Below are 11,801 nucleotides of genomic sequence, written 5' to 3'. Positions count from 1 at the left end.
TTACTTTCGAAGCTGTAATTGACTAAAGGAATATCGAGCATTTTGAGACATTCAACGAGATATATATGCAACTGTCATATTAAAATTCTCCAATTAATGGATGCAGAGTATTTTAATATATGTGTGGTTCACAAATCACAGTTAAATACACACAAGTTTCAACCGGACATTTCATTCATGAATTTGAATTATCTGCCTTGTGAGTTGATACTCAGATTACTATTTACCCCGTTTGTTTTTGTTCTTTGGTGCATTCCAGTTCTGAGAAAATCTTGTAAGTCCCTGTTTGAATGCCCCAAGGTTTACCCCATTTGTGACCAAGATGCTCGTTACTCCCAATTCCGAGACCTGTCATAGATGTCAAGAAAATCTTAGAAAGTTAATTGGTAAAAAAGAAAAGGATAGATGTGAATGTTACCCCTTGGATGTTGTTGTCATCATCATCAAAGAAGAGCATAGAGTTATACGGGACACCAGTCTTGGAATGAATATTCTGTAAATGATCTGTTTTGTTTCCCCAGTTGTAAAATATTTCCTGACATGAGAGAGAAAGAACACAAGAGTTAGACAACACAGGGAACATGAATGAGAAAGAGAAAGAGATAGAGATTGAAGAATAGAGACCTGGGCAACAAACATGGAAGTGATGTTGAGTTTGTTAAGATAAGTTCTGGCTATGTCGGGGGTTGGTGATTTAGATGCAATTGCAAGGTCAACCCGTTTGTGTTTGAGTGCATGCATGATGCCCTTAACTTGAGGAAACAGATAAGGTGTGTCACTCTTGGAGCGGCACTCACTGGACATCAATTTGATGTGAGGATGAATCAGAATATAATATAAATAGTCTTATAGTGATTCATACATACCAGTAGAAAGGCCAGAGAGTGTGATCAAGATCAAAAACAACCAGCTTAGGAATAACTTGGAACACTCCCATCAGCTGCACTGCCTCCGCCTTCACCTTCTCTATGTCCTCCATCTCCCCGAATTGTGATGATGCATGCCCTTCATACACCACTCTTTTATATGGATAGAGTAGCTATCCTTCGTCACATTTTTTTTCTAAGATTATCCGAATAGAATTTTTTATGCTTATTTCACCCCACTTTCACTATACCTTATGAACTTTGATTCTCAAAGATACTTTAATAGAGTTTTTTTTTTTTCTTTTGGGCCACCATTTAATAATTTTAAAAGCTTAAATGTAAAATATACATAAGTGAAAGTTTTACCGCAAATTACATAATTTACTCTAAAATGTATATGAATATGTGAACATTTATATATTTTTTTTTTGGTGACTATATGAACATTTATATATAATTAAAAAAAAAAGCATTTTGAAGAACATTATTGTTAAGCAAAATCTTTAAAATATTGATTTCCTAAGTTTTGGAGAAGAACATTATTATTTTATTATTATATTATTGTGTTACCCAATCAGTGACAGTGGTTGCGGTTGTGGACTCCATGCACCTCCCCGGCGTCATCTTCTTCTTCCTTCTTCTCTCGATACAAACAGGGTAACGCTCTCTATTCCCTTTTTCTTCCTTCTTCTTCTTCCATGCCGCAACTACATACTTGCTTCTATTTTCTTCCTTGTTATTCCGCACCCAATTGCTTCTGCCTTCACTGTTATCCACTTCATTCCTCTTCCCTCTTCACCTTTCTGCAACCTTTTTTTCTTTTTCATTATTTTTTTATGATGATAACCATGTTTTCAACTAAGCAACTCAGGAAGCTTCTAATCTTTGTTTTATGTATTATTAGCTGCATTTTGGCTTATTCTTTATCTGCATTGTGTATTAGAAGGATAAAAGAAAAACAACATGATATCGAAACTCATTTTCATGTTTAACGCTCCAAATCTTGTTGATATTATGGTTTAATAAATGATGCTCATGTGAATCGAAGCTCCTTTTAATTAAGCATTTGAATTTTTGCAGATTAGGAAGAGACTGAGAATTTGTGCAGCTGGTTCACAATATCTGTGTTCATCTATTAAAAATGGCTTGCCAAATAGGATCTATGTGGAGGTTATCAATTACAGAGAATGGATGCATAGAAAAATCGTGTATGGCCCTCGCCAATTCTAGAGCACACTGCTGTCGCTGCGAGCCAAGCTGTGGTATTTTAGGTCTAAAACTTGGCCTAAAGTCAGCGCCATTTCACCAGAGCTGGTAAAATTTGAATGCCTATATCAAGTTTTAGTTTTCAGCTGTTAAGATTGTGCAACATTCTGTTACGAGGGTGATGAATTAGCAGGATAAATAATTTCTCTTTTCAAATTCGACACTTTACCATAAAATGTTCTTCGGTTTCATAATAATGGCTGCAAGAAAATTATATCACTTCGGGTGTTTCTCATCTTATTGAGGGATAAACTGGTTATTTCTGTAACCATGTGATAATGATTGTCTTTCAATTCATTGGCTCAGTTTCCTTGGAAGAAGAGCCCGCTGGAAAATAGCTTTTGCCTTGAACACAGGTGGAGTGCCTGGTGATGGTGATCAACAAGGCCTCGATGATTCCAGTTCCGGTTTCAGTGGTACTCGATTGAGTAGGATACTGAGTGCAGGTGGTAGACAACTTCTAGAAAAGCTGAACTCAGCTAGAAAGAACCTCCCCATGAAAGTATTCTTGCTACTTCTAGGTTTCTACACAGCAAATGCTCTTGCTACAATCCTTGGACAAACCGGTGATTGGGATGTTCTGGTTGCCGGTGTTGTGGTGGCTGCGATCGAGGGAATTGGTATGCTGATGTATAAAAAGCCGCCTAGTGTGAGGACAGGGAGGTTTCAGTCTTTTCTTATGATGATGAATTTCTGGAAGGCTGGCATATGTTTGGGCCTCTTTGTTGATGCTTTCAAGTTAGGCAGCTAAGGATACCCAAGGCCTATCCCTGTTGTTGTATCATGGCCCTTACGCAATATCTTCTGGTATGAAATTTTAGAATTCAATTGCCTGTGTACTGATTGGAAACTAGGATAAGGTAAAAGAAAATATCGCTGAAATGAACTGAGCAATCTAGGAGAAGTTGGTTAATCACATCCTCAATATCATAATGATCACATTATGTAGTTGTACAATTTTTGGAACTAAGTTATCATGTTAATAAGGCTAAACTGTTACTATAACTTTTCAATGATTAAATGAACCCAAATAAGAAAGCTAGTAATTTGCAAGATTCAGTTTGGTGAATAAGACTTATGAATTAGATGCTTTCATTGCATCTCTGGTTTTCTTGAAAGGAAAATTGTAATGTGCAGCACAATTCATCTTTGCTATGATCTTATTAAAGTATTATATATCACAAATTACATATTTAGTTAATAATGCCGAAAGACAGATTTATTGAAGGGATATGATCACAACTATGATTATCATGTCTAATAAACTGCTTGGTTGAGTACAAGGCAACTGTATATATGACTGTATCAGGCATATAATGCCTCCGATCAAAAGCTACACAGGTGTGGGTGTCTATGTAATTTTTCTCTTTGCATTAGAGCATCTAAAACAAAAACATGAAATTTAAAAGAAAAGTGATCGCTGTTTCTATGACTTAGGCATGTATATAAAAATTAGAGGCAAATCATTCTTCAGACGCAGCACTTGCAGCACTCAGGTCTACAGAAAGATCAAGAACCTGAAACAAAGAATAAGAACAATATTAAAATCAAGTAAAAATTTTCCAGAGCTCTCGAATCTCCATTGTTATTAAATATTTATATTCCTTTTGACATGAAGTTCTGTCATGTAACATTATATCTGGAACACAAAGGTGAGTGCAAGTGAATGCAAACTCGTCAGATAGAAAATCATATACAATCTAAATGAAAATAACAAATAGAAGATATCGTTAACTGAGAGAATATATAATTTCAAAGTGTAGAAATAAATATGCCACTTTGTTTTCATTCATTTTTCTTGCCTACTGTAATGTTTCTCTGATTTCTCAATGTTTTCATACTGCAGCTATAACTACTTCCAATTGTTTGAAATATCTAATTTCAGTAACTAGTAGTTACCTTTCCAGTGATCTTATTGTACATGTCGATCACATCTTGTACTGTGGTCTCAAAATGTGTGGTAGCATCATAGCTCTGCAAGGATTGAATTTTAGGTTAGTACAACCAATTTTCGAAGATAAAAGGGAAAAGGACGGAGATTCCCCAGGCTGATTAAGAAGCATGATAAAAATTTATATTCTTCTTGACATGAGTTGTCAATTACTTTGTTTTAAATTTAAACCATTCTGATTTTTAATTCTCTTTTCCTCCCACACATATTCAAGGCTTGTATTTATAGACTCAGAATTTTCCATCAGTTACATAAGATAGTCAACATGTTGTGTATTGGCATTGCTCTATATAATTTATTCAAGTGCCCTTCCACAAAGATCAGGAAACAAAAACAAGGAAAGAAAATTTTTAAAGAAAATGCTTATGGAGATTCTGCTTAGTAGTTACCTTAGAGATGAAACAGCTATCAGCTTCATGATCATTGATGGGATGATATCTGTCATAAATGTCATAGAATATCTCATCTACAGGTCCAAGAAGGTCAATACCGGGCTTCAACTCCACCTCAGGTTGATCAGTCTCTGCTTCTGTTGTAACAAAAGCAATAAATTTTCCTTTCGGGGCCACGTTGTGAGCATAAGAGCAGCAGAAGAGATACCTTCAATAACAGGGGAAAAATCAGAAAACTAGAACCTACAAAGTTGGAAGTTACAACACTCACAAGTAAAACTCCATTCTCTCACTCTTGTATAGATTTATATGTTTTTTAAGTTGTAACTAACAACAGAAGGATCCTAGTAAATGGAGTATATGTATAAAACCACTACAGTAGATCAATGCAAACTTACATATCTGATTTTCGACCAAGTTGCTTCTGTGGCAGAATGACCTGTGCAGAGTGACAATTATTTGTGTCTGGAATAGGATGGCTCATAATACATATTGCACGTGCAACTTTTCCAACCTTATGAACCTGTTAAATTAATTAAAATAATGTCAGACGAAGATCATACTGAAACATGCATGTGTTGTACTGCAATTTATACTTAACAACACAGTTGTGCAAACTACAACATTTCCAATACCTAAATAAAAACATACTCTTTATAACCTTGGAAAATTTAAGAGGATACCTTATCAGGCAGATATGATGGATCACACACCACTTTCTTGCACTTGGCTGTCTCTCCTTCGGAGGTCACACCGACGGCTTTGCCATCATCACCAAACTCTACCTGCATAGTAGAACAAAAATTGTGCAGAAAGAAATATATAGCATGTAACCTGACAGGGTAACTATATATGTCTAGTTGATTATTTTGTTTTATCAGTAACTTGTGAGGCAGAAAATAAATGAACTGCTATATAACATATCTCCAAGTGAAAGTATCAGAAAAAATTATCATTTCAAAGTTGAAGTTTAATTCCCTTGATGCAACTTTCCTTCCAATACATTTCATATGATTTTTCTGAATACATAGAAGTATAGCCACATGCTTACCTTGCATTCTGGCTTGTTGAGCATGTAAGTTCCACCATACACAGCACTCAAACGTGCAAATGCCTTTCGGCCATCAAAGAAGTCGAAATCAGCGTTAGTTCCTGAAGTATGCAAAGTCCAACAGAGAAAAGGAAAGAGAGAAGTGGAGGAGAACCTGAGGAAGCTCTCCAAGTCCATATAGTGGATATATGTAAGGTGAACCTCCTTGAAAACGTGCTAGGGACTCTGCATATAGCTGTAGAAAACAGACAACAAATAACAAATTACATTACTATAATTACAAAATATACGAAGTTACTCAATATTTTTAGATATATAATGTTATAGGGGAAAGAACTGATTCTTTTTTTCTGCATATATAGTACCTTTACTCTCTCTACAAATCCCTTGGCTGGCTCATCCAAGTAACTATCATCGAGATGAAGTGCCAAGGCATGACCAATAAAGTCAATTGTATCATCTTCCAACCCGTACTTGCTACATTTGCACAACCAAAAAAGAAAAGTTCATGATAGGACAGCACCAACTGATACAAAAGCTAAAAATGATGCACTCGATCTACTAGATGTAAAGCATAATTTGTCTCTTAATAGCTTTCATCTAAGTTTATTCTGCGTATGTAGTTACATCTTTGTTTCCATAATTTTATGAAGGAAAAAAGTCAGTGACATATCTAGTAATTTTGCTTTCGAAGGCAAGGAAGGAAGAAATTGCATACGATATGAGCTGTCTTGCTGTAACTTGATTCAAATCTAGTCCTTCATGAGATTTGGGATCATTTGAATCATAATCCTGGACATAAATAAAGAACTTTCTAGCACGGCGCTTCTCAAACAGTCCCATTAATGGTGATTTCAATGCTTCAACATCCGTGGCTGGAACTTTGTAAATCTGAAAAATGTAAATAAAATACGAAGTGCAAGTGTTCAACAGTTTGCAATACAGAAAGGTACCAAAATGTGAATAAGAAATTGATGAATATGTTGCATACCTTTCCCTTATTATACACAAAACTTCCATCTACAGCTTTGAAGTGTAAATACTTTGTAACATCCGTGTGGATGAGAACACGAACCAAAACTTCATTGGCCATCATAAACTGCCAAAAAAATTAAAAAATTAAAAAATAAAAATCCAGGATTCTGTTTTTGTCATAGATTGATGAGAAAAGAAGATATACAAGCAAAAAGCGTAGTAAATAGAAGAAAAGTAAAAGAATAAAAGAAAATAATTTATTTATTTACTTGAAGCAAGGTGCAATGTTTGTTTCAAATGCATTATTGATTGAGATTATATTACAAGAGAAGTTTTGTGATCAAACCTTAGGTATCATATCAACATTGAATTCCCTGCTGGAACCTAGGTTCTCAGGTGGCTTGTCCTCTCCCCTAAATCGCTTCCATAGCTATATATATCACAACAGAGAAACAAGTTTTGTATTAGTGAACGAAAAGAGTGCATGAAAAATCTAATAATAATTCTACTGTTGCAAATTTGCAATAGAGGAGTGTGACCTGTGTGAGATTAAGAGATGTAGATGCCCCTCCATAGTAGTCATTTCTATCCATATGCAATACCTGATTCAATTAGTCGATTAAGGAGGGAAAATGATAACAAGGCCTTGTTTGGAGCAAGTATTAATTCTTTCTATGAAGATGAACTTCCAAACATTTATTTGTGTGTAATTCCAATGACCTGTTAATTATACAGGCTAATATTCACATGGTTTGTTTAAGGTCATAATTAAGATCCTTTTAAGGTGCATTTATTCTAACTGTACGAGGAAAAACATAACATTCTTTTAATAAATAAATAAGAGAAGTGATTAGAGGATGTGTGGTGTTACTTTGAGGCCATCAACTGAGAGAAGGCCACTGAGGATGCATTCCTTGAGTCCAGTGCCAAGGACAATTACATCGTACTCTTCATCCATCGCACAATATTATTATTGTTATTATTATCAAGTTTGAAAGAGAAAAGCAAAAAAGGAATTGAAACAAGAGTTTCAATTTGAATTATATAAGAGCGAGGAATTGAAGGAATGTTAGTTTTTTGGTTGAAGCAGAAGAGGTCCTTAGCGGCAAAGTAACGACACTAACGCGAACCCAAAATAACTCTTCTTTCTCATCATTCACACACGTGTTTGCTCTTTTCAGGACTCATTACTATATATAACATCCAATCATTTTAAACTTATGTTTGCAAACTTCTTCTAGGATTTAGTATATTCACAACTTTAGAGATATTTGATTCTTGCAACACAATAAATAATTAAATAAGTTGAATGATTTTTTATCTTATTTAAAATATTTTCATATACATAAATATTCAATGATATGCATTACTATTTTAATAAAAGTGTTAATTTTAAATTTGTTATTTCAAATATCACATATAAAGTAACGCATAAATGAATCGTAACATAACTTATACTAATCTCTAGAGAAGTACAGAGAAAGCAAGATTTATTTATATACAAAAAGATTTAAGTATAGTTGGGTGCATCGTCTTTACTATGAGTTTGTCGACATAAATATATTACATAAATAAAAATATTTGGGGATCACTTATTCATCATTATATATAATATAGTTAAACTAATTTAAACAAATTAAACCTAAGACAATCAGTTCATCCCATCACTCTTAGTCTATCTTCTAAATCAACGTTTTTGCTTTATTTAAGGTAACCTGCAGGAGGACAAAAAGAGTAATGACTTTTCAAAACATGTAGTGAATCACTCATAGAAAAAAAGTTATAAAATATAATAATTTATGTGTTTATACTGTCAATATGTGTGTCCAGATTCCACGTAATATATATAAATACAAACTGTTCCGTCCTTATGTTGCCGAGGTATAACGACTCCTTAGTCTTGCAGATATGCTCGGGTGGGAGAGGTATACGTCAGCTGAGTTGGAACACCGCGGCGGGAGCACCTGCAAAAAGCACTCCGACGCTCAAGTAAGAATATGAGTTATGAATAAATAAGAGAAATAAATCAGAGTGAGTTCTGTGACCTGTCTATTCCGAGGTTGGGTATGTGTTTATATAGGTGTTCCTTGTGTGTTCGGTTATAGTAAATCTCGGGATTCTCCGTGCGTTCCGAGGTTATCCCAAGTGTTTCGGTTTTATTATGTTTGTTACATTCCGAGCTTATTCGCAATTCGCCCGGATTATGAGGGTTTGTTGGTTTTTGATTATGCTTTCTTGTTCCGTGGTGTTTTGCTTGGCCGAGATATTCGTTTGCTGAGCTGGCCGAGCTTATTTGCTTTACGTATCATAGTCCCCAAGCTTGCTTTGTTGTAAGAAAACAAAGGCGAGCTTTTTGAAAAAATTTTGTTTGGATACCTCGGACAAGAAAGTGTTTCTGATATGCTCTTCCGCTCCCCGAAGCTTGCCTTGGTTTTCTTGGAAATGAAATTAATTTATTTAGCGTTTTGGTTCCCGCGCTGGGGAAATGATTGACGTGATGTTATGGCTCTGTTTTCGGGGTTATTTGGACCGTTAGATTGTTAGTGTAATAAATGGATGGGAACGGTTACCAAAGGATAAAAAACCGTTCCTCTCATTTGCCTTTTTCTTGGTTTGTCTTAAAGTGAGCCCCTCCATTTTTTAACTTTTGTTGCTTTGCTCTGGGTTCAGAGATAATGAGTGAAAAAGGTAGGATTTGAAGCTTCTCTGGTCTCATCCTTTGCTTTTCTGTTTCTGTTTGTTGTCGTATAGTGATGGATAAGGGTAAAGTTGTAGTTTTAGATAGTGATCCCTGTAGCTGGCTTAGTGATCAAGTAAAATGTTGTGCTTCATGTTTTCAAGATTCTGAATCTGTTAGGGTGTTGGGGTCAGATGTGTGGGTCCGAGAGGGTTCTGGGGTTAGGATAGAGGTTTTGCCTTGTTCTGAGAGTGACCGTGTGTGTGAAAAGATTGATGGTTGGGCTTATTTTTACCTTTACACCTGTTTGTTGACCGAGTTGGGTGTTCGTCTTCCTTTTTCGGAATTCCAATGTGGAGTCTTGTTCTGGTTGAATTGTGCCCCCTCCCAGCTGCATCCCAATTCCTGGGGCTTCGTCCGGGCTTTTGAGGTTTTAATGGATGTGCTAGAGCGTCCTCCATCCCTTAGGGTTTTCTTTTCTTTATTTCAAGCAAAAGGTGTCAGGCGGGGTCTGTGGGTGAATCTTAGTAGTTACCCTCGGCGTTCTGTTTTTTCACTGTATAAGTCTTCGTATAAGGATTTTAAGACAATGTTTGTGAAGATTAGGAGTGTGGAAGAGGATTTTCCTTTTTACTTAAACCAATTCTTAGAGGAGAGGTTTCCTGTGTCGTGGTCTTCGGAACCTGCTCAAGTGCTTGATGTTGATGATAGAGTATATGAGGATGATGTTTTGCTGGAGTTTTTGTTAGAGATGTTGGGGAGTAGTGGGCTTTTGTCAGTAGCTGAACTCTTAAAGTGGGATTCGGATAAGGAAGCAGTTATGGACTATTTAGGTAATTTAACTTTGGTGAGGGTTTTGGGTGTTTTGAATGTTTGTTTTTGACATTTGTTGCTTTGTTTTGTAGCTGAGAAAGCTCCCACCATTACTACCGCGGGATTGAAGTCCTTTTTCAGCCAAAGAAAAAAGGCAGAGAAGGAGGGTTCAAGTAATGTGCAAAAGGATGCTCCTGTTAACCCCTCCGAGGCAAATCCTCGGCCGAAACGGAAACGGGCCAGAAAAGAGGCTGAAAAGGCTGAAAGCAAAGAGGGGGATTCTCCCATCTTGCCACTTGTTGAGGCTGCTTATGAGTCCCAGAAGCGACTTCACGCTTACCGTGAGGATGACAATATGAGATCTTTGTGGTCTAGATTCTTCCCTTTCGCCACCCTTGCTGACGAATTATGCCGCTTTCCTGAGGATTCGAAGATGATCGAGGAGGTTGGGCGAGCGGGAATGGGTCGCTTCCTTCAGGTATTGTTGTCGATGTTAATGTTATTTCTCCTTTTCTTGTTGTGTAACTTTTATTGGTTTTTGCTTGCAGGTGGTGGGTGCTAGGATAGTGGCTGTCGGAAGGGTGTAAGAACTTGCTGTTGAATCTGAGGAAAAAGAGTCTTTGAACACTGCTGAGCTGACTTTATCTCTTCAAGAGAAGGAGAAAATAATTAGAGAGCTGTCCTCCTCTCTTCAAGAGAAAGAGAAGGCGATTAGTGAAATATCCTCCTCTCTCCAAGAGAAAGAGAAAACGATTGGTGAGCTATCTTCGTCTCTGAAGAAGAAGGCTTCTGAATTGGATGAGGAAAAAAAGCTTTATGCTTCGGTTTCTGAAGAGGCTGGTAGCTTGAGGTCCGAGAATGGTCGGCTTGCTGCTCGTGTCAAAGAATTGGAGGGTGAGGTGTATGAGGGTTTTGCTCAGGGTTTCGATCGGGCTGCTGCACAAGTTCGTGTTTTGTTTCCTGATGTTGATGTGGGGAAGTTGGATGCCACTAAGATCATTGTGAATGGCGAGTTAGTTGATGATGAAGCTGATAAGGAGAGTGAGAGTTCCAGCATTAGGGATAGAATAGTATGATGACTCTGTTATGTTTATGTTGTTTTGAAATATTGTTAGACTTCTTGGTTGTTTTATTTTGTCGTTACTGTTTGTTGGGATTTGCCGAGTATGAAGCTCGGTTTGGTTTGTTTTGATATGCGCATATATATGATTATTTTTGAAATGTTTATTGAGTATATTGTTCGGCTGCCCTCAGGCCTTGTAAATATTTCCAGATTTTCTCAAGAATGCGTAGTATAGATAAGTATTTGAAAAAATTGTTTATGGCGTCCGGCCTCGTTAAAACCCTTTTGAGTAAAACCCTTGTTTGGGATAAAAACCTCAAATGGGAAAAAGAATACCTTCATCCGCTTTGTGTACATTATGATTGATATTTCCTCAAGGAGGATACATTCCAATTTCCTGATACTGGCCCTCCTAACAAGGTTTCTAGTTGATATGCCCCTTTGCCGAGGACTTTGCAAATTCGGAATGGTCCTTCCTAATTTGCAGCTAATTTCCCATGGGCTTTGGGCTTTCTTGCTTCCTCTGTTTTTCTGAGTATGAGCTCTCCAGTCTCGAATGTTCTGGGGATTATCATTTTGTTGTGCCGCTTTTGTAGGAACTGTTTCATTGCTAGTTGTTTTATCGTTGCTATTTCTCGTTCTTCATCCACAAGGTCTAGATCAGCTGCTCTTTCTTCCCTGTTTCTGTTCGGATCATATAGCTCGGCTCGGAGTGTTGGTACTCCGATTTCTACGGGTATGAGGGCT

General features: G+C 36.7%; 3 protein-coding genes across 4 annotated transcripts; 1 reads left to right on the top strand and 2 right to left on the bottom strand.

Annotated features, from left to right (window-relative positions):
- Positions 1-40: 40 nt before the first annotated feature.
- On the bottom strand, positions 41-1,730 carry LOC112733368 (uncharacterized). The gene is made up of 4 exons (XM_025782305.3): positions 867-1,730; positions 625-796; positions 419-535; positions 41-348 (listed from the first exon to the last, which is right to left on the bottom strand). The coding sequence occupies exons 1-4, from the start codon at positions 977-979 to the stop codon at positions 220-222; spliced, it is 531 nt and encodes a 176-aa protein (XP_025638090.1). The 5' UTR covers positions 980-1,730; the 3' UTR covers positions 41-219.
- LOC112733365 (ycf20-like protein) lies at positions 869-4,892 on the top strand. 2 transcript variants are annotated; one of them, XM_025782300.3, is made up of 3 exons: positions 869-1,523; positions 1,947-2,180; positions 2,439-3,250. In XM_025782300.3, the coding sequence occupies exons 2-3, from the start codon at positions 2,008-2,010 to the stop codon at positions 2,881-2,883; spliced, it is 618 nt and encodes a 205-aa protein (XP_025638085.1). In that variant the 5' UTR covers positions 869-1,523; positions 1,947-2,007; the 3' UTR covers positions 2,884-3,250. The 2 variants fall into 2 exon arrangements, 1 of the variants encoding a protein (XP_025638085.1); XR_003168217.3 differs by lacking the exon at positions 869-1,523 and adding an exon at positions 4,556-4,892 and having other exon boundaries at positions 2,008-2,180; positions 2,439-2,939.
- LOC112733364 (guanosine nucleotide diphosphate dissociation inhibitor At5g09550) lies at positions 3,325-7,665 on the bottom strand. The gene is made up of 13 exons (XM_025782299.3): positions 7,373-7,665; positions 7,041-7,103; positions 6,848-6,931; positions 6,518-6,625; positions 6,245-6,417; positions 5,892-6,003; positions 5,681-5,761; positions 5,527-5,589; positions 5,159-5,260; positions 4,874-4,998; positions 4,473-4,683; positions 4,032-4,106; positions 3,325-3,649 (listed from the first exon to the last, which is right to left on the bottom strand). The coding sequence occupies exons 1-13, from the start codon at positions 7,457-7,459 to the stop codon at positions 3,596-3,598; spliced, it is 1,338 nt and encodes a 445-aa protein (XP_025638084.1). The 5' UTR covers positions 7,460-7,665; the 3' UTR covers positions 3,325-3,595.
- Positions 7,666-11,801: the final 4,136 nt, after the last annotated feature.

The sequence above is a fragment of the Arachis hypogaea genome, chromosome 13, assembly GCF_003086295.3.
Source record: "Arachis hypogaea cultivar Tifrunner chromosome 13, arahy.Tifrunner.gnm2.J5K5, whole genome shotgun sequence".
In the NCBI taxonomy this organism is placed as follows: Eukaryota; Viridiplantae; Streptophyta; class Magnoliopsida; order Fabales; family Fabaceae; genus Arachis; species Arachis hypogaea.
This window is presented reverse-complemented; position numbering and strand designations above follow the sequence as displayed.